Here is a 19537-nt window from a genome sequence, read left to right on the forward strand (position 1 = left end):
GGTTCATTTGTTAATTCTTGGATTTCCCACTTTTGATTTAAATTATTTTTGCTGAACTACTATTTTATGTGTCGTTCGTTTCTCTTTTTCTAGCTCACCCAAACAAACCAATTTGTTAAAGAAACTTTGTTTTTTCTTTCATTAAATCCGAAGATCAAAAATGCCCACAATGTAGCTACAATGAGGAAGTCTTGGACTAAGACCTAGAGAGAACCTAGACTCCAGAGAAGTAACCTAGTAAGACAAATAAAAGACCTAAAATATCAACAAGCAGTAGGCCAAGATACAGAGATATGAGAGCCCTAACAACTAGCCCTCCTAACCAGCCCAGGCTACAGATGCATACAAACCAACAACCCCTGGCTTCCAAACCTCAAAACCACGCCAAAGAAGCCCTGATCAACAACAAAGCCAAACCTAAACACCCAAAAAGCAAGCTAAAATGGCTTCAGATCATAGCAAGCAAACACAAACAAATCATCTTGAACCCTAGCTAGCTTGCAGATAAAAAATTAAATTGAGCAAGGAGCATAAAAATATTTAAAAAGAAATTAAAAAGAGCCTATACTCACTCTTGTTCAGGAACCCATCTTCACGAACCTCATCTGAAGAAAAAGAGCCTGGAGAGGAGAGTTGACTAATGCTTGGATCTTAAGGGCGACAATTGGCTTCAAGATCAACATATCCGAGTAGCATCAAAGAAGCTCACTCAACCCAGCTTGCTGTTGAACTACTCTTACTTGATTAAGTTTGTTGAATTGATTTGAATATATTTCATTTACTGAATTTATAATTTAAACCAAAATATATTTTATACATTTTAGTGTACTACTTTTCCATTTTTTAGTTAAAGAAGAAATATTTTGGATGGGATGGACACTAATGAGTTGTCAAGAGGCTTGGGGCACCTGATGTCCTCCCCACTTTGGAGGTTTGCTTGTAGTACCTATACCTACAAATTCCTCGTATATAGAAGACCTACCAAGCTATCCACATGCATTAGGTAATAAAATCACTACTAGAGACCTCGTTGTCTATCTTTTACAAGGTTCAACCTTAATTATTATTCAAGCAATATGTATATATATATATATATATATATCTGTGTGCCGCTTATTTAAACTAGCGGACTTTATGACCGAAATACCATTTTGTTACAAAAAGTGGGCCAAAAATGCTTCTAAGAAGAATCAAACACATGACTTCGATGGGGTGGAACACCAATACTATGCTAGAAGATTGTACAAGTTTTACAACAAAAATTCAATGAAGTTAGATTTTGTCCAAAAATACTTTATAATTGGATAAATTGTAAGTATAACAACATAAATCTGTTCAAAATTATGTTGAATTTTTTAACTTCATGTAAAATTGGAACTGTAATCGCCCGGGAGATATATTGGAATTTTTTTTTTCACCAATGTAAATTCATAAGAGTATAATTAAATGTACGATGATGGGGATTTGACCTGTAAACATCAATCACGGTCCAAGTGAGCAAATAATCGCACGTTTTAATGCGGCATTGAAGCAGCAGCTCGCATGGTTTTATCAATGGGCTCCCCCCATTCCTTGTTCCAAACGTCTCGGGAACCGCCCAAATTCCAATATTCTCTCTATATATAACAATAATCGATCTTCCAAATCTCCCCGCCCCCGCCCCCTTCACACTCTCTAATCCATCTCTCCACAGCTCTCACCTCGTTTTCTGCAAGGTTTTCTATGATCAATAGGATGTATGATCCGACGATGCAGTGCTCTCAGCCGCCACTGAAGGTGGAAAGAAGGTGGCCCAAATCCAACGTCGAGCTCGCACCCAATTGCCCCAGATGCGCCTCTTCCAACACCAAGTTCTGTTACTACAACAACTACAGCTTCTCACAGCCCAGGTACTTCTGCAAAGCCTGCCGGCGGTACTGGACCAAGGGTGGCTCTCTCCGGAACATCCCCGTCGGCGGCGGCTGCCGGAAGAGCCGCCGCGCCAAGACAGCCCGGCCGCCTCAGGACCAACTGGGCTCCACGATTACGGCTGCTTCCGCTCAGATGTCGCCGTGTAGGTCGGCCGGGTCAGATATTGACCTGGCTGACGTTTTCGCCAAGTTCTTGAATCAGAGTTCGAGTGACAGCAGTACTGATCCTCTCATGATTGGTTCGGGTTCTTCGGATCGGGATTCACAACTAGAAGATCCCGATGGGGAACAACTAGAAGATCCCGATGGGGAAACCCTAATGCCGTCGAGGGTTAGCCAAGAAGCTAACCAGTTGGTGGCTGGGATTTCTGACCATCAGATTGATCAACATGAACAGCAGATTCGTGAAGAAATATTTGTGGGTGAGGATCCAAGGTTTTTGGGGATGGAGGCAGTATTTAATGAAGTTCAATTAGGGCAAGATCTTGTATTGTCCGATCCTGGAAATTGGCCAAATTTTGTATGGCAGCCAATGGTGCAACTGCAGGATCATCAGTTTGGACAGTTTTCGTCGGAGGATCAATGGAAGATTAATAATTCTGCAAACATATGCAATGATAGTTGGAGCTGGTTCGATCAGTCGGCCTATGAAATCTGAAGCCTGATTCCAAGGGTTCTTGAATTTCTTCTCAATCTTTTTATCTTCCATTTCTTTTTTGGATCTTCTTCTTGGGATTAACTGTTACATTTCCCTGAAAGGGATTTATGATATTGATATATAAAATGCATGTACGAGAGAAAAATAATAAAAAAACTAATTGGTAGTGAAAAGCCAAATGCGAACTATATATATATGTGTGTGTGTGTGTGTGGGTGGGTGTGTGTATTAGCTGCATAAATGGCTTTATTAAATTTAATAATATTAAATCTTTTTTTATTCTGGATTTGTGGTTCGGATATTTATATAATTGTATGGCTGCTTAAGCAAGCTGGTTAATTAAACTTTCATTTATTAACTCAATTAATATATTGATCCAACAACTAGCTATGCATGATACGTTGTTAAATTAAACTAATTATATATGACCTAAGGAAATTAATTTGAACCCTAATCCCAGATGCATGAGACAATTAATTATAGTCTCATAGTATATATTATCCTTGAAAATTTAGTGCAAGTTGATGTATTAGAGGAGTTAAATATCGATGGTTCATGACATAAGCTTGCCAGATATTTCTTTACTATATTGTCACAACCTAATATATATATATATATATATAGAATTAGTTCATTACTAGCTAGCTAGCTAATTTCGATCACCCTTACTGTTATTGGGAAAAAGGAAAAAGGAAAAAAAGGATAATTTGTTAGGAATTGGCAAATGAAGCATAGAAAGCAAGGGCAAGGGCAAGGGGGTGAAGAAGTTTGTTTGTTTGTTTGTGAAGATGACAAGAGTGTAATGGCATGTGGTGTGTTGGCAGGGTATTGAATGTTACACATTGCCAATTGGAGTACTACATTGTGGGCTGTGGTTGATGAGCCATCAATGTAGTAGTAGTGTTGGGTTACCATATCTCCCCTTCTCAGTATTAATGATGATATCATCGATCAGCTTGCTGTAGTCCTACCAGCTTCGTGTTGGTGCTCTCCACATCTTGATCGCAAGAGTCCTTCCGTCTCTGCTTTGCTTTGCATTGCTTTGCTGTGTTGGTGTCCACCGAGTAGGATTTAAGCTTGAATAGACTAATATATAATTTTATTCACCGGAGTTATTTATTGTGACTCTCATCATAACTATTGCATGCAACATAAGGAAATAAAATAAGTATGGCCAAAAGCATATCCGGCTGAGACATACATACATACATATATATATATATGTATTAGGAATTTGTAAGTATGTTACAATTATAAATATGGTTACCAAAATTTTAATCTTTATTGTTAAGTGATGATGTGACAAATGAGATATAAAAAAATAACAATTAAAGCTAGCAGTTATATATTAACGCTGTTTTATAATTATAATAAATTCATAAATTTAGTAAGTAAATTACAAATATAAAAAATTTATTTAAATTTTTAACAAACCTAAAAGTTTATTTTTTATATATATATTATCTATTCTTATTTTTACTCTTGGAGTGGTAGTGTGAAGTGTCAGATTCTGATTTTAACTGTTCCTTGGCTTAAGGTTGAATTAGTTAGTGTACTTTTAAAGAGTTAAATAAATTTTTATATATTTAAAAATTGAGACATATTAGCTATTATGATAGATGCTATTAGATAATTATGTTAAATTGGTTACTATACTTTTAAAAAGGTTTAAAAAACCATTATAATTTTAAATCTAGAGTCATGCTAACTATTAGGGTAGATGTTATCTTCACACCATACACAACATTTTAATTTCATTAACAATATCAACTATATCACTAATCAAACCCTAATATGAAAAATTAAAATAATCACTTCCATCTATTTCATTTGGCTCACCATGCAATCGCCTCGCAACACAATCACTTTAGATCACGATCATGAAAGTTTCAAATATAATTTTGAGCATAATTTTTGAATTAGAGTTTGATAAGGCATATACTTGATCTTGTTAATGGAATTAAAATACTATTCAATGATGTCAAAATAACAAGTATTATGATGGTTAATATAAATTTAAATTTAAAAATATAGTAGTTTTTGTGATTACTTATAAAAGATAATAATTAATTTCACTACAATAAAAAACACTTATTGAAGCATTTTTTATAGGGCATTTTTTAAAAAGTGTCCTATAAAATACCATTTTAAAGCACAATTTAAAAAAGTGTTCTAATAAAATAATTTTAATGAGACATTTTGATGAATTGCCCTAATAGAAAAATCTAATAAAGTAGAATTTTTGAAATGCCTCAATAAAATAATTTTAATGAGACACTTTGGTAAAGTGGCTTAATAGAAATATCTAATAGAGTAGAATTTTTGAAGTGCCATAATAAAATAAATTTAATGGGACACTATGATAAAATGCCTTAATAAAGTCAATTTACTATAAAATTAATATGGACGCATGTATCAATGAGGAGACTGACAAATCAAATGGTCACACACGCACATGAGGAATGAGAGGTCTATAGGCTTCTAGCCAAAGGGGAAGCGAGTACACTAGAGTTATTTTCTAGCTTGCCATGCGATCGTTTCATGGGACGCCATTGGTCATGCAGAAAAAAAAGGCATTGCAAGCTAGGGAGAGAGCATCATCTGTTGCAGACAGAGAAATCATGCGAGAAGGAAGGTCTTGCGGCCTCAAGACAGCTAGAAACTACATTTGTTTTCAAGGCATTTTAAAATATTATTACATATTTAAATTTATAGTTATTTTGAAATATTTTTAAATGTCATTACATAAAATTAAGATGGACATCTTGATAGATTTGCACAATATTTGTAAGTGTCTCAACAAATTTTTTAGGTATAATTACATGCGACACTTGTTTTAGTGCATTAATAGTTAAAATGCATCAATAAACTACATATTGGAGTATTTTTAAATATTTTTTAATTTTAAAATGGTGACACGTCACATTTTATATTATATTAAATTATTCTATTAGTAACATATGTAAATTTATAATTTTATTTTGATAAACAGTAAATTAGATAATTTTAGAAGGATACATAGAACCTGGCAAGTAGCGTAATTTACTGGTTTTGACATATGAGGGAAGGGGCACATGGTTTCCTAATTCCAAATTCCAAAGGAAGTTTGTGGAGGACACTCAGCCCCCCATCACATCCCAATCCATGACTCCCATGTGCGTCTAAGCGTCACTACCATCAACTCAGCCTCGGCCAGGAAATTTTTAGATTCAATTATTAAAAAAAACAATACTGAATTTATAGTGGATAAATGGCTAATATCTGGCTTTTGATTTAAGTTTCCTATACACCTACTATGATTTGTTTTTTTTTTTCTGACAAACTAGTTCTTGCAATTTTTTTTTTTTTTAAATTGTTAGGACACCCCTTTTATTACTAGGGGAAGGGTATTCATTAAATTTAAATTAAAACTAATTTCTATTTAATTGAATAAAAAATAAAAATAGAAAAAAACCCCTAAGTTGTCAAAAGTATCTATGGTTCTAGCGACAATTATTGAAACCCATTTAATAGGTTCCAATGTTAAAACTCATGATTTATGGTCATTGGCCCTTTTTATAGTTAGCGATAGTTAGTTCAATAAGAAGATAAAATTAAAGAGATGAGATATAATAAACAATCATTGATTAAATCTGGTCAATTTGAGATTAAACTAGTGTCATTCATGCCAATATTGACAAAATAGGTGTTTGAGCAAAAAAAAAAAAAAAAACTACAAGGACATCTACAACCAAAAAGAAACCAAAGCAAGTGTTTAGGTAAAAAGCCCAAACAATAGGGGCTTTGAGAGCAATTCACCCATTGAGCAATTACACTTTGCACCACTTGTATTTCATTAATTGCAATATGTGTCATCATGTTTTAAAAATTATAGAGTTTGGGGAAAAGACAGATCACTAAGAGATGGGTGAGAATAAACAAGAAAGATAAAAAAAAAAAAAGAGAGAGAGAGAAAGATCAATGTTGGAGATAAAGAGGGCATCGAAGTAAGGTGACAACATGGCGCTACCCGATTTCATTAAGAAATAAGAAGTAGAGAAAACAAAAGTAAAAAAGATAGAGATTAAAAAATAGATAAAGAAATTGAGCCAAATGATAGACTAATAAGACTTCTATCATGATAGAGAAATAGAGAAAGGAAAATGAAATCTAAATAAGCAAATGTTTATCGCTTGAATCATTAAATGGATTTCAAGGTAGGGCGTGCCCTGGTCCTCACAACAAAAGACAACGTTAAAAGATCTAAACAACTAACAAAAATGTACAATCCTCTTAACATTTAGAGAAAACAATGTACAAATGTTAAATGAAATCTTCATCAACATTACCTTCTGAATCTAATCTTGTCAGCTAGGTTATGTCATATTAGACTAACCTTTCATGACTCGATCATTCTTGATAACTATTAATTACCCATCATTCAGCGTAAGGATTTCGACTAATAATCTCAAATCAACAGTTTCTAAGTCTCATGAATCCATAATCATAGTTACCGAATCAACCTTATATTCGAACCATATCATCGGACCCTAACTTTCATACCTAAGTCATTCCGACCAATTGTTCTGTCACTTAGTAAGGTTAGATCCTCAAATCAATAACTTCTAAAACCTCAACTGACAATCCCAAATCTCTAAGTAGGGATTCTATTCTACGAACCATCAGTTTTCTTTTCCCTTAAGTCTCCACTTGGGATATCTAACTTAGATTCACTCTGAAACCAACTGTTTCAGAGTTCCATAAGTCTCCAAGTTAAACTTTTCCTATGTTTCCAAATAAAATTTTGCTCTGATACCAACTATAACACCCCATCTTCTCAGGGTGTGTCACTACGCTGGGCTCAGCATAAGAATATACATTCCTCTTTACACGATACATTTCTTAACACCTCAAGTACCGTACCTCAAAGAAAATTCCCCAACATATATGTTGTTGCAAAAAATACAACAATTAAAATTTATAATGTGGGGTCCGCTCGAGCTCGGTTTCGGGTGAAGTGAGATTGCCGTGAGAAAAGTTACCTCAAGAGAGCTTGCCACAAGGATGCTTGTGTAACGACCTGCTCCCACTTACGGGCGCCATCGGTAAATAATCGACCGGATTACTCACCCGATGAACCACAACTGAAGGGTTGAAATATGTTTCAACAGGAAATGCCCTAGGTAGGAACTAGGCTTCGTCCTTCCCATTGCTCCACTCAAGAATCGCTCCACTCAAGAAATGCCCTATGTTAACCACTACATGCAAGTGCCACATAAAAACATTATCGAACACATTTACCAACTTGCAAGGCCACCTCCACATGGGACTATCCCTTACTTGGCTCGAAGCCTCTTCTTTGCCTGGGCAAGAACGCCAGCCCGAACTCCGAGAACTACTAGGATCATTGCCTCCCCGGTCGAACCTAGATACCAATCACACAAAAACCCACAATATTAGGATTTAATCCAGGGCTTCGATTTTTACCATACATCGCAAACATCACCCATCGACACTATCTCCAAACAACACCAACCACGACATATATTAGCTGTCAATAATTTCCAAACAATCCCGACCCAGGGTTTAATCCAACAAATAATTAATCTACATTAACTCGCTTAATGCAAATAATTTGGGGAGAAAAAAATATTAATTTACCTCGACTCATCTGAAGAGAAATTCGAAAAAAAAATGCCCACACTGACGTTGTCTGTCGAGAATCCATTTGTGCCCAAAATCTGATTTCCAAGCTTCCGACACATTCCTCAAGCCCCAATTTAATTTCTAGAACTTTCCCCTATTTTTTTGGAATTTTCCTTATTTTCTCATCACTTTTCTTTTCTTTCTTCTTCCCTGTTTCTTTCTCTTGCGCGCGGTTACTGTTCATGCTTCTTCTTCCTCGCGCGCCTCCCGCCGACCACCACTTGGCCTTCCAGCGTTATCGCCACCCCCGTCGGAGCTGCCATCGTCACTCGCTGCCATCGGTTCTAGCACCGCGGCGCACTGCCATAGCCACCGCGAGTTGCCATCTACGTATTCCAGCTTTGGCGCATCCGTCATGGCCGTGCCTGGGAGCTTGCAGCTCGACCACCCCGTGTCACCTTCGACCTAACCAGCAGCCATGTTGGCCTCTAACGAGCTCGTCGGCCTCTGCCATGGCCTCCACCAGCTTCCTCGCGGCTGTTCCAGCTCTGCCTAGCGTGCTGCTTGAGCTGCCATGGCTGCCATTGCTAACCCCCAGCGCACCTAGCATCGACCTTGCTTCTAGCTGCCGTTGTTGTCGACTTTAGGCCGCCTTCGTCCACCACTTCGCTGCCATCGGTTCCTCCTTCCATGGCCGCTGCAATCGGCCAGCGACGACCTGCCATCGGCCACCCCAACGGCTCCTCTCCCTCACGCATGGCTTCACTTGGCCAAGAGCTCTTTCTCTCTCTCTCGGCCTTCTCTTCCATTACTCTCGCCTAATGCTTCTCCATCTCTTTCACTCTCTCTCCCTCGCAATCTCACGAGCTTTCTTCCCCCCTCTGTTTTGATTTCAAAATTTGAAATGCTCACAGCACTCACTCACCCGCATATATATATATATCGATATATATATAATATGCACATATAACACATTAAACCCACTTAATTTTCATAATCCCACTTAAGCAATTAATAATTGCACTTGAGGATTTTTTATAATAGCACTTGGGCCCTCTCAAGGTTCTAATTAATTACCCTTAAGCCACTAAGATTCTTAATTTTCTCAAAATTAATTACCGGCATTTACTCGAGAATATCGATTTCGTCCCTGCGCCTATACGGGACCTTTATTCCACCCGAAAACACCTAAGGGTTGCCTTATAGGCAAAATCGGTCCACCCCTAAGGTCTTCTCAGCTTCCCGGAGGTCCCCTACAACCATTCGGTACTAGCACCTATTCGGGTTTATACAGAATTTATTCTAAAAATTATTCCCGGTCGGACTGCTTCCAGTGTCATAAAACTCGGCTCGAGACGCTCATCAATCTCTTGCCCTCTTCCCTGGACATCCAAGTCCCGGGGGCACTCCCTGTGCCAATTCGATAATTTTATTAATTAATTTATTGAGATTGACCCTTGGGCTTTCCGGACCACCCGATCGAGGTCTTGACAAAATAATTCAAATTTATTTATTTTCAATACCATGTAATACCGGGTATTACATTCCACCCTCCTTAAAGAATTTCGCCCTCGAAATTCACTTTACCTTACTTTTCTGTCCAAGACAATCATATTCTCAGGCTACATGCCAAATTCCCATGCTCGAGATTTCGTAGCCGAACCACTTCTCAGCCTTTACCTCAGGTTATTCCCACCTCAAGCCTTCACTTAAGCATTTGGTCTTCCAACTCTCGAGGACATTCATCAACCAAATACTGCTTTGGCCTCCAGCTAAACTACATCACTGGTCGCTGGTCATGCTTACTGAAGGATCATAAACGAGGATACAAAAGCATGAAACGGAAGCGGTTTAAAATCAAAACCGTTCCTCGTATTGATTAGAATCTAAGAGACTTACTTTTACGCCGGATTACCGGTCGGAATGGGGCGATAAGGGCAGGATGCGCGGTAGCTTCTTCGCATGGTGGAGACGACGGCTGTCCTGCTATCCTTCGACTCCTTCGCATTAGAACTTCGAGGCTCTCTTTCGATCTTCCGAAATATGACTCGAACTCGTGGCCTCTCTTCGGTGAAGAAGAATGAAAACGACTTGGATGAAAAAACAAATAATGAGAGAATATATAGAGAGAACCCTAGGGTTAAAACCCTAGTGGGCCAAACCCTAATGGGCCAAGATCATTTAATTAATTTTCTAATTGGGTTGGCCCAATTAATTAATTAAAAACCCTAATGAACTATTATTTTATTCTAGCCCAATTAATTATGGACCATTCTGAATAAAATAATTCTCTCTCAATGTAATTCATCCAACAAGCCAAATGTATTAAAAAATACATGAGTTACATCGAGCTACCCCGGGGACCAAAAGACAAATTATTCACGGCTACTAAAATGACCAAAATATCCCTGCTACCTCGTAGCTATATTTTGTCATTCTAAGTGTTCCAACTATCACCATATGGTAACACTGACCCCACGAATAATTTTGCATATGCCATGTCTTTAACCTACTAGTGTAATGACGAAAATACCCCTCTGTGTAACACCCATCATTTAGAAAGGAATAATGTACCAACACCTCTCTAAATGATTTCTACCATCCTTAGATCAGTAGTCCAATAATCCGTGACTACTCGAATGTACTTGCTTATCACTGGGAGCTACCCAGAAGCACACACTCATAAGTCACGTTCCCAGGGCCCTGGATTATTTGATTATTCTTGGACAATCACAAGGGGGTGAATCACATAAACTATCTTGTATTAGTCTGTCTTAGCTAATTAGAAACCATACTCCCAACTCAAAAGGATATTGATCTTTGATAGACCTCACCTACAATGAATCTAAGAATATAGCTCTAGGTTCACTAAACCACCAACTAATACTCAAGTATTAGAGTACTCGTCCACGTAGTAGCAGTGATAGACTAGCTCCATGATAATTAGTACTTTGTCATCAGCTTCTATCACAGGTCCACTCTACGCATTCCAAATGCGCTTGTACAATTAGAGTAAACGGACTGTTTACTGGCTAAGACAAGCCATCCTCCATTAGGATCTATTGCACAATGATCTTATCATGATAGAATGCCCAGTTCTGTCAAAAGATCAAGAGTAATGTTTTTCTTGCTTATTAAGTACCCATGATTCATGCCTAACTGTGAAGAACGACCCATCACATGAATCACTTACTTAATAGCATGGACACTTTTCCAACAATTAAATGCAAATAATATATGTGCCATAAACTGAATAAAAGAAACATCATTACCATAAATTAAACAAAACGTGTCTTTAAGGCATACATTTCCAACACTTACTGCAACGATGTCCATCTCTGGATGGATTTCTCTGCTTCGAAGCATTACTTTGCAGTCCACTTCCCATTTTCTCATGGATCGAACAAACTTTCTCTAACATTGCATCACTGATCAGTCTACCACGATTTTACGCCGATCACACACGTCAACGTTTCCCACTGCCAATCACACATGGCCACGATTTTTCGCTGGTCCAACCAGCAACATCTTAGCACTGATCATCAGCCGCAATGTCTCTTCTAGTGCCCACAAGACACTCTGACACCCATGCCATACCGCCCTTTATTACAAGCATGCACAGCTTGAGTCGATCCTCATGGCAACCTCTTATTACCGATCAACTAACCACGCTAGCACTATATGGGAAGTAACCATTTGGCCAACCCAGCCAACTTCGACCATTTCATACATGGTCTACTACCTTGACCAGCCGACCCTCAATTATTGATACGATTATGCATAATCGTTATACTCAACACCATGCTAGGCGATTTCACATTTCAATTAGACGTGCGCTACCCGAGTCCACCTCGAGCTTGGCGATGCACGCACCCTTACATTCCCACCTCGAGCTTAACCATACTCGGGCCGCAACCTTCTCCCAACCAGGAGCTCTTTGCATAAGTACACTGACTACTCTGGCCTTACTTTCTGGCCGTTATTGCACGCTAGTAGGGGTCTCAGACCCATACCAGGGAACTCTTTATTGAGCAACCCCCCTTCAATTCTTCACCCAATTTAGCTTTCACAATCATTCCCCATGCTAGGCCTTACCTTGGCTATTAAACCTTACCGCGAGTCAAGGATCCTACCATTTCGCTTAAGGTCGTAGAACCATTAATCGACCCTCATCATCACCCACGGTGCGTGGTGCAAGTGATTGGCTTATTACCATCTGCACAATCACTTATCGCATCGCACCTGTAGGATGACTTATGCCTTTGGTCCGCACCACAGCAAGCTAACATGGTTACACCCCCCACTCTTGTAGCGGTCTTTTAGCTAAATTTACTCGCCTAGCTTTAATTTCATTGGGACTTTTCAAATCTCACCATCTCTCGACAGAGTCTCATATTCTAGAGGCCCATAACTTTCGTCCAACATAAATCATGTTCATACTCAATTAGCATTAGACACCTGACTTAACCCATGCATAATGGTTACCTTTGACCTTCCTGACAACATCTTTTCCTTGATAGCGACGATGACACCACCATATCATCTCAAAAGACTCGCCGCTCCTTGAATCTTACTGGTCCTGGCAACCAGCACGACCCCATTCTTAGGCCTCCTTCCTCATATCACTTTGCTATGCTTATAGCAGCTAGCTAATTCCCTGAGAGACTATGACTTCTCCCGGACCTTTTATAACTTTTGCTTCAATCAGCTCACACCACTCGGTGAGCGACCACATTGGCTCTAATGCCATCATCATCGGCTAAGACGACCTCTTGCCATCACTTAGCATCACATTCAGCCGCAATCGCGACTCCGGAGCCACCTACGCCACTGATCGACTAGTCTCACGAAGCCCCACGACCATGGCCAGTGACTACTCGCCGCTGCTGCTATCACCGGTCGGGGCCTTCGGTCACCACCGGCTACCCCCAGCCGGTTACCCATCGGCTCCACTAGCTGCTTTCTTTCACGCCCATTAGCTTATAACCACGAGACTAAATCTCATCAATTTGCCCATACACCAAGGCATTCCCCCCTAGCTATATCATTCACAGCTATCAGGTGATTTCATCACCTAATCCCTCTTCCTGGGAACCAATCTTGTCCCATAAGCTCTTCCTTCGAGCTCTCTTTACCCATTGGCAACATCTTAAATTCGCCCTCAACTTTTAGCTAACCAACCAGATTAGCTTTTGCCTGATCGCCCGGCTTATAACCAACACAACCTTCCTCCAGGCACTACACTTACAATCATCGACTATCACCTCGATTTAAACTCCATCCACCGGAATCGCCCCTGCCACTCATGTGGAACCCACACTTCCACTCGATGTCGTAGGATTCACATTCCTACTCAGGCACTTGCCATCACGCTGGTTTTCCCCGAGTGATCCATCTTGTTAGAGTTGTAGCGCCTTAGGAGGTCCATCCAGTGTTGTTGCCCCATGATCAACTTTTCTTGGGAGAACATCTCAAGTTCTACCCAGGCCACATTTCACACTACCATTTATAGTTCTCACTACGGAGTAGCACTCCTTCAAGCAGCACTATTCTGCCCTGACCAACCATCTTTATCACCTTGGATCTCTTTCTCAAAATTCGCCTGGTTTAGCCACCAGAACCCATTGAACTTTTATGTACACGGTTAATTAACAAGGCTTCACATCACAGTCCTAGAGCCTCAAGCTCCCGTTATTGCCATCAGGTGCTACCACCTAGCAACTGATCCTGTGTCATCAACCGGAAATCCATCCAGTTCTACATGAGGATACTTCCTCATTTTTTTACATCGATACAATCAGGACTAACACTAGACTGTGCAATTACGAGCCTTCACAGATTTCAAACCGTGCTTTACCCACGTGTTCAGCCTGCCACAAATCACCTCACAGGATTTGAGATTCCCTTTACTTGAAACCTTTGCATGCTTCAACATTCCTATTTCATGGTTGGCTTCCAACTTGTAAGTCTCGCGTTCCACGGCACTTACCTAACATTCTCGAGCCATTTACCGACTCCACCAATCGACCCATCTTCTTGCATCACCGCAAGGTCACACAGGGTCCATCATCTCAATTTACCGGATCAACTTCGATCAAATTTAACCACAACTGTGTTAGCATCCTTTAGCAAGGAGCATCGCCATGTATCTTGTTATCACACCACAAGATATCACCCAATCGATTCACAATCTTTTTGTTACCATGACAACAAAAGCACTACCATGACACTTCAACCCTCATGGAAATTTAGGTCTGGCCCAGGAATAACCTACAACATACTCCAGGTCTTCGACATCTAATCGTCTCCACTACAGACGAGCTACCCCACGTAGAGGGCTGTAGTCCCTCATGTGGACTAACTGTCTGTATCTAGCGGTTCTTAGCATTAGATCTGTCAACGATAGGCATCAACCGTAGCGTTATTCCCATGCTAGACCCGTTTCTTTTCCCGCGTTTCTTTCTTAAACATTTCGAGACGCTACCACGCCTCAACATTCGCTAAATTACCTCGACACCACTTTTTCGAAATAAAGGGCTTAACCCCCTACTTGGGTGCAATGCCCCTACATCTCTTATTACTCGCAGCTGAGTTACGGAATTGGCCACAACTTTTGTCACCCTTACCGTGCATCTCACCAATCTTTAGCCCCTGACCATGTGCATAATCACTGTGTTGTCCTATGCTTTAGGCGAGCCAACACCTGGTCATCATTACCGTATCACTCCCATACACTAGCCCAACACTGGTTCGCTCATCGTGTTGCCCTGTGCTTCAGAGAGCCAACACCAAATCATCATTACCGTGTTGCTCCCTTACACTGGCCTAACAATTATTCCCAACAGCAGGGCCCAGGTTCATCACTGATTTGCTTCGCACGCTTAGCATCACCCTACCAAGCTTCCTACTTAGCCACTAATCTATCGAAACATTACTGCATTCCACGAAGCTCCCTCAGGACTACTCTAGATGTCTTATCCCTTGCAGGAGATTATCGATCTCACATAACCCAATTTCCTAAGATGCTGCTCCAGATCTTCGGTATCTAACCGTCACCTGCAGTTCACTAGATTGCTCAGGCCCATGGTCCACTTGCTCTCAACGCGAGCCAACTCATTAGTCCTTTGCCACACGGTCCATAGCATCGGATCCGTCACTGCGAGCCTTTCACCCATAGCATTTTGCTACAATAAAACCTCCGCGAACTACGATGGTTCCACCACCCTCTATCAAAAGCAACCTCAAGCTCCCACCATGAGCCTTGCTCCTCAAGACTCTACTTCTCCTACCGCTTAAGAGACTCTCAAACTACCTCACCTCTTGAGGCCTTAGGATCTTACCTTACAAGATCATACCTCACGGCTTTCACTCAACATTTGAAAGTTTCAACTTCCCTTAACAATGGATCCACGTCCATCCTGATTCTCTTCTCCACCAGCTCATCCCAGAGCTCGACTGTCACGGTCTCTCTATCCATAACCGTCAAGCTGAGCCTACCTCAAGCTCCGGCACCCATAACCATAGAGCACCTACCCTTATCCTCTAGGTAAATTGAGACCTCTCGTCTCTCTTTGCACACCCATGTATGCACTCAGTCAAGATACCCAGCTTGGCCTTCCAGCACGCCTCACTCTGGCTTCCATGACTTGGACCTAAAATTCCAGGGCCTCCACATTGCTCACCATGCCCCTGCCCACTTGGCATCCAAAGTTGGCATTTCTTGTGCGCGCATAGCCCATGGATGTCCTGTCACCACAATTCACTACCCTCGGCCCACACACCGCTCATTCCCTTCATTGGGTGACCTCCGTGTCTCCCATCAAGGGTCTCGAGACCTTAGGCATCATCACGACCCTAGGCTTCATAATGAAGGTCTATTCACCTCTCATCTCCCGACCTTAGGCATCCCACCAGACCCCAAGCGTCATATGAGAGTTTTTGATTGGCCCCTCATCCATCAATCACATGAACAGTCTTTTGGCCCTTCACAACTAGGACTTCTAACCCAATGGCTCTCACATGCATATCAACACATGACCAACTCTTTAATCCCCAATCTGGATTCCCCTGGATTCTAGCTCGACTCACTTGGGACTTTCATCTCATGCAAACACCCGCTAGGGTCCACTTGCCACACGCCTATCATTCCCAAGGGTAGACCTCACCTCATCATGAAACCAACTAGGGTCCACTCATATCCTAGGCACATCCCCTCCGGGATCACCATACAATACAATCACATCGCATCACATACATCTATCATCCCGACTCCCCTCAAAGTCTTTCTGGATTCTACTTACGTCATGCCTTCACTGGCTATGACCTATAGATGCATTACATGCACACTCTCCGTAGAGTCTCACTACAACTAACCTTACCCCCTTCTTGGGGCTCGCCACCTAGCCCGCTGACGACTCATTTCCTTGAGCCCCGAGCTAACTCTCATTTTAGCTCACTCCATCTCAAGCTCACAAGCCTTACTGAACCACTTCCAAGGGACAACTCTATTCCCTCGAACATGCTTGGAAAATCCCTGACTTAGGGACGCTCCACTAATCCCTTCTCGGACTAGTCATGCCTCGGCTTCGTGTCCCCATACGAGCCTCAACACTTCAATCTCAATGAGTCCTCATCCTTAGAACATACCATATACCCAAATTCCAATATTCAGGTTTTTCCTGACACCGACACCTACACTTGGGTTTCTGGTTCTTCTCTACTCGACCCCTATACCTCTCACGAGTATATCATCTCAATCCAGGGTATTTTCTTATCCCTAGAACAGGAATATCCAAACATACCATTCAAACCATCACAGGCCTCAATGCCTCGACTTGATCCCTAGGGTCCTCAGACCACATGTCCAGCTTTCAAGGTCATCGGATCAATTTCACATCGAAATCTCAAAATTTCAAACCAACTGTTCCCGACCCCAACTCATCAATGAGGACATTCTGATTTACATCCAAATTATGCCAGACATCCTCCATTATAAAACTTTGGCAATTATTCACATTAATCACTTAACCGACCATACATAACGTTCCAGCATGCTAGCCATGCTCTGATACCAACTGTAACGACCCGCTCCCACTTACGGGCGCCATCGGTAAATAATCGACCGAATTACTCACCCGATGAACCACAACTGAAGGGTTGGACTATGTTTCAACAGGAAACGCCCTAGGTGGGAACTAGACCTCGTCCTTCCCTTCGCTTCACTTAGGAATCGGTCCCAACTCAAACAAAAAAACTCAGCGGACCAAGACCCGAAACTCGAGTGAGCTTCACCTCTCTTCAGCTCGCCTTATAGCAAGCCAGAGGTGACCCAGGCACAAAGCTAGCATAACAAACACTTCGTTGAGTATTGGGGATTTATGAGAACATACCTGGCTGATCTTTACTCGGTCTGAACTTGGCTTCAACAACTAAAGCCACTTATACAACGAGCCATCTCACACAATCATTTATCACACTATGATGATTACAACAAATAAATACATTTAATGCTCAACAACACATACATTCACTCACAAGGGTATACATACATAACACCACATGGCTACGTTTAAGAGATAATAAAGTACACAACTCAGGTAACATAGCTAGTTGCCACAACAGCCTCCCGACACCATCCCTGCTTGCATCTGGACTTGCAACATCTACACATGAGGTAAAACCTCATGAGTGACAAAGACTCAATAAGGGTGAAATGCATGTAAATATGAATATAAAGATGTTTATGTATGCTAATGCATGCAAGTGAGGCTAGGCCCACTTATCCTCACAACCCTCCAAGGTTTGAGACATTAACCTATCAGCCCTCACAACACTAGTCCTCCATATGGCCACAGGTCCACTAGCTCTCACATCACGCAACTGTTAACCACTACATGCAAATGCCACATAAAAACATTATTGAACACATTTACCAACTTGCAAAGCCACCTCCACATGAGGCCATCTCTTATTTGGCTCGAAGCCTCTTCTCTGCCTCTGCAAGAACGCTAGCCCGAACTCTGAGAACTACTAGGATCACCACCTCCCCGGTCGAACCTAGATACTAATCACACAAAAACCCACAATATTAGGATTTAATCCAGGGCTTCGATTTTTGCCATACATCGCAAACATCACCCATCGACACTATCTCCAAACAACACAAACCATAGCATATATTAGCTGTCAATAATTTCCAAACAATCCCGACCCAGGGTTTAATCCAACAAATAATTAATCTACATTAACTCGCTTAATGCAAATAATTTGGGGAGAAAAAAAATATTAATTTACCTCGACTCATCTGAAGAGAAATTCGAAAAAAAAAATGCCCACACCGACGTTGTCTGCCAAGTTGCCATTTGCGCCCAAAATCTCATTTCCAAGCTTCTGACACGCTCCTCAAGTCCCAATTTAATTTCCAGAACTTTCCCCATTTTTATGGAATTTTTCAAAATTTTCCTTATTTTCTCATTTCTTTTCTTTTCTTTCTTTTCTTTCTTTTCTTTTCTTTTCTTTTCTTTCTTCTTCCCCGTTTCTTTCTCCTGCACGTGGCTATTGTTCATGCTTCTTCTTCCTCGCACGACCAACTTGCGCGCGCCTCCCGTCGGCCACCACTTCGCCTTCCAGCGCCATTGCTACCCTCGCCAGAGCTGCCATTGTCACTCGCTGCCATCGGTTCCAACACCGCCGCGCACCGCCATAGCCACCGCGAGTTGCCCCCTGCGCGCTGTAGCTTTGGCGCATTCGCCATAGCCGTGCCTGGGAGCTTGCAGCTCGACCACCCCGGGTCACCTTCGACCTAACCAGCAGCCACGTCGGCCCCTAACAAGCTCGCCGGCCTCTGCTATGGCCGCCACCAGCTTCCTCACGGCCGCTCCAACTTTTCCTTGCCTGCTGCTTGAGCTGCCGTGGCTGCCATCGCCGACCTCCAGCGCACCTAGCATCGACCTTGCTTCTAGCTGCCGTTGTTGTCGACTTTAGGCTGCCTCTGTCCACCACTTCGCTGCCATCGGTTCCTCCTTCCATGGCCGCTGCAATCGGCCAGCGACGACTTGCCATCGGCCACCCTGACGGCTCCTCTCCCTCACGCATGGCTTCACTCCGCCAATAGCTCTCTTTCTCTCTCTCTCGGCCTTCCCTTCCATTACTCTCGCCTAATGCTTCTCCATCTCTCTCCCTCGCAATCTCACGAGCTTTCTTCCCCCATCTGTTTTGATTTCAAAATTTGAAATGCTCACAACACTTACTCACCCACATATATATATCGATATATATATATAATATGCACATATAACACATTAAACCCACTTAATTTTCATAATCCCACTTAAGCAATTAATAA

At 41.5% G+C, this 19537-nt stretch overlaps 1 protein-coding gene across 1 annotated transcript; it reads left to right on the plus strand.

Annotated features, from left to right (window-relative positions):
- The first annotated feature begins 1658 nt into the window (after positions 1-1658).
- Positions 1659-2832, plus strand: LOC127800282 (dof zinc finger protein DOF3.5-like). Its single transcript, XM_052334807.1, has one exon. It carries the CDS (start codon positions 1723-1725, stop codon positions 2566-2568), a length of 846 nt encoding a protein of 281 aa, XP_052190767.1. The 5' UTR covers positions 1659-1722; the 3' UTR covers positions 2569-2832.
- The last annotated feature ends 16705 nt before the right edge of the window (positions 2833-19537 follow it).

The sequence above is a fragment of the Diospyros lotus genome, chromosome 4, assembly GCF_014633365.1.
Source record: "Diospyros lotus cultivar Yz01 chromosome 4, ASM1463336v1, whole genome shotgun sequence".
Taxonomy (NCBI): Eukaryota; Viridiplantae; Streptophyta; class Magnoliopsida; order Ericales; family Ebenaceae; genus Diospyros; species Diospyros lotus.

Coding starts and splice junctions, on each gene's coding strand:
- LOC127800282 (XM_052334807.1), top strand. CDS start 1,723: ATGATCAATAGGATGTATGATCCGACGATGCAGTGCTCTCAGCCGCCA.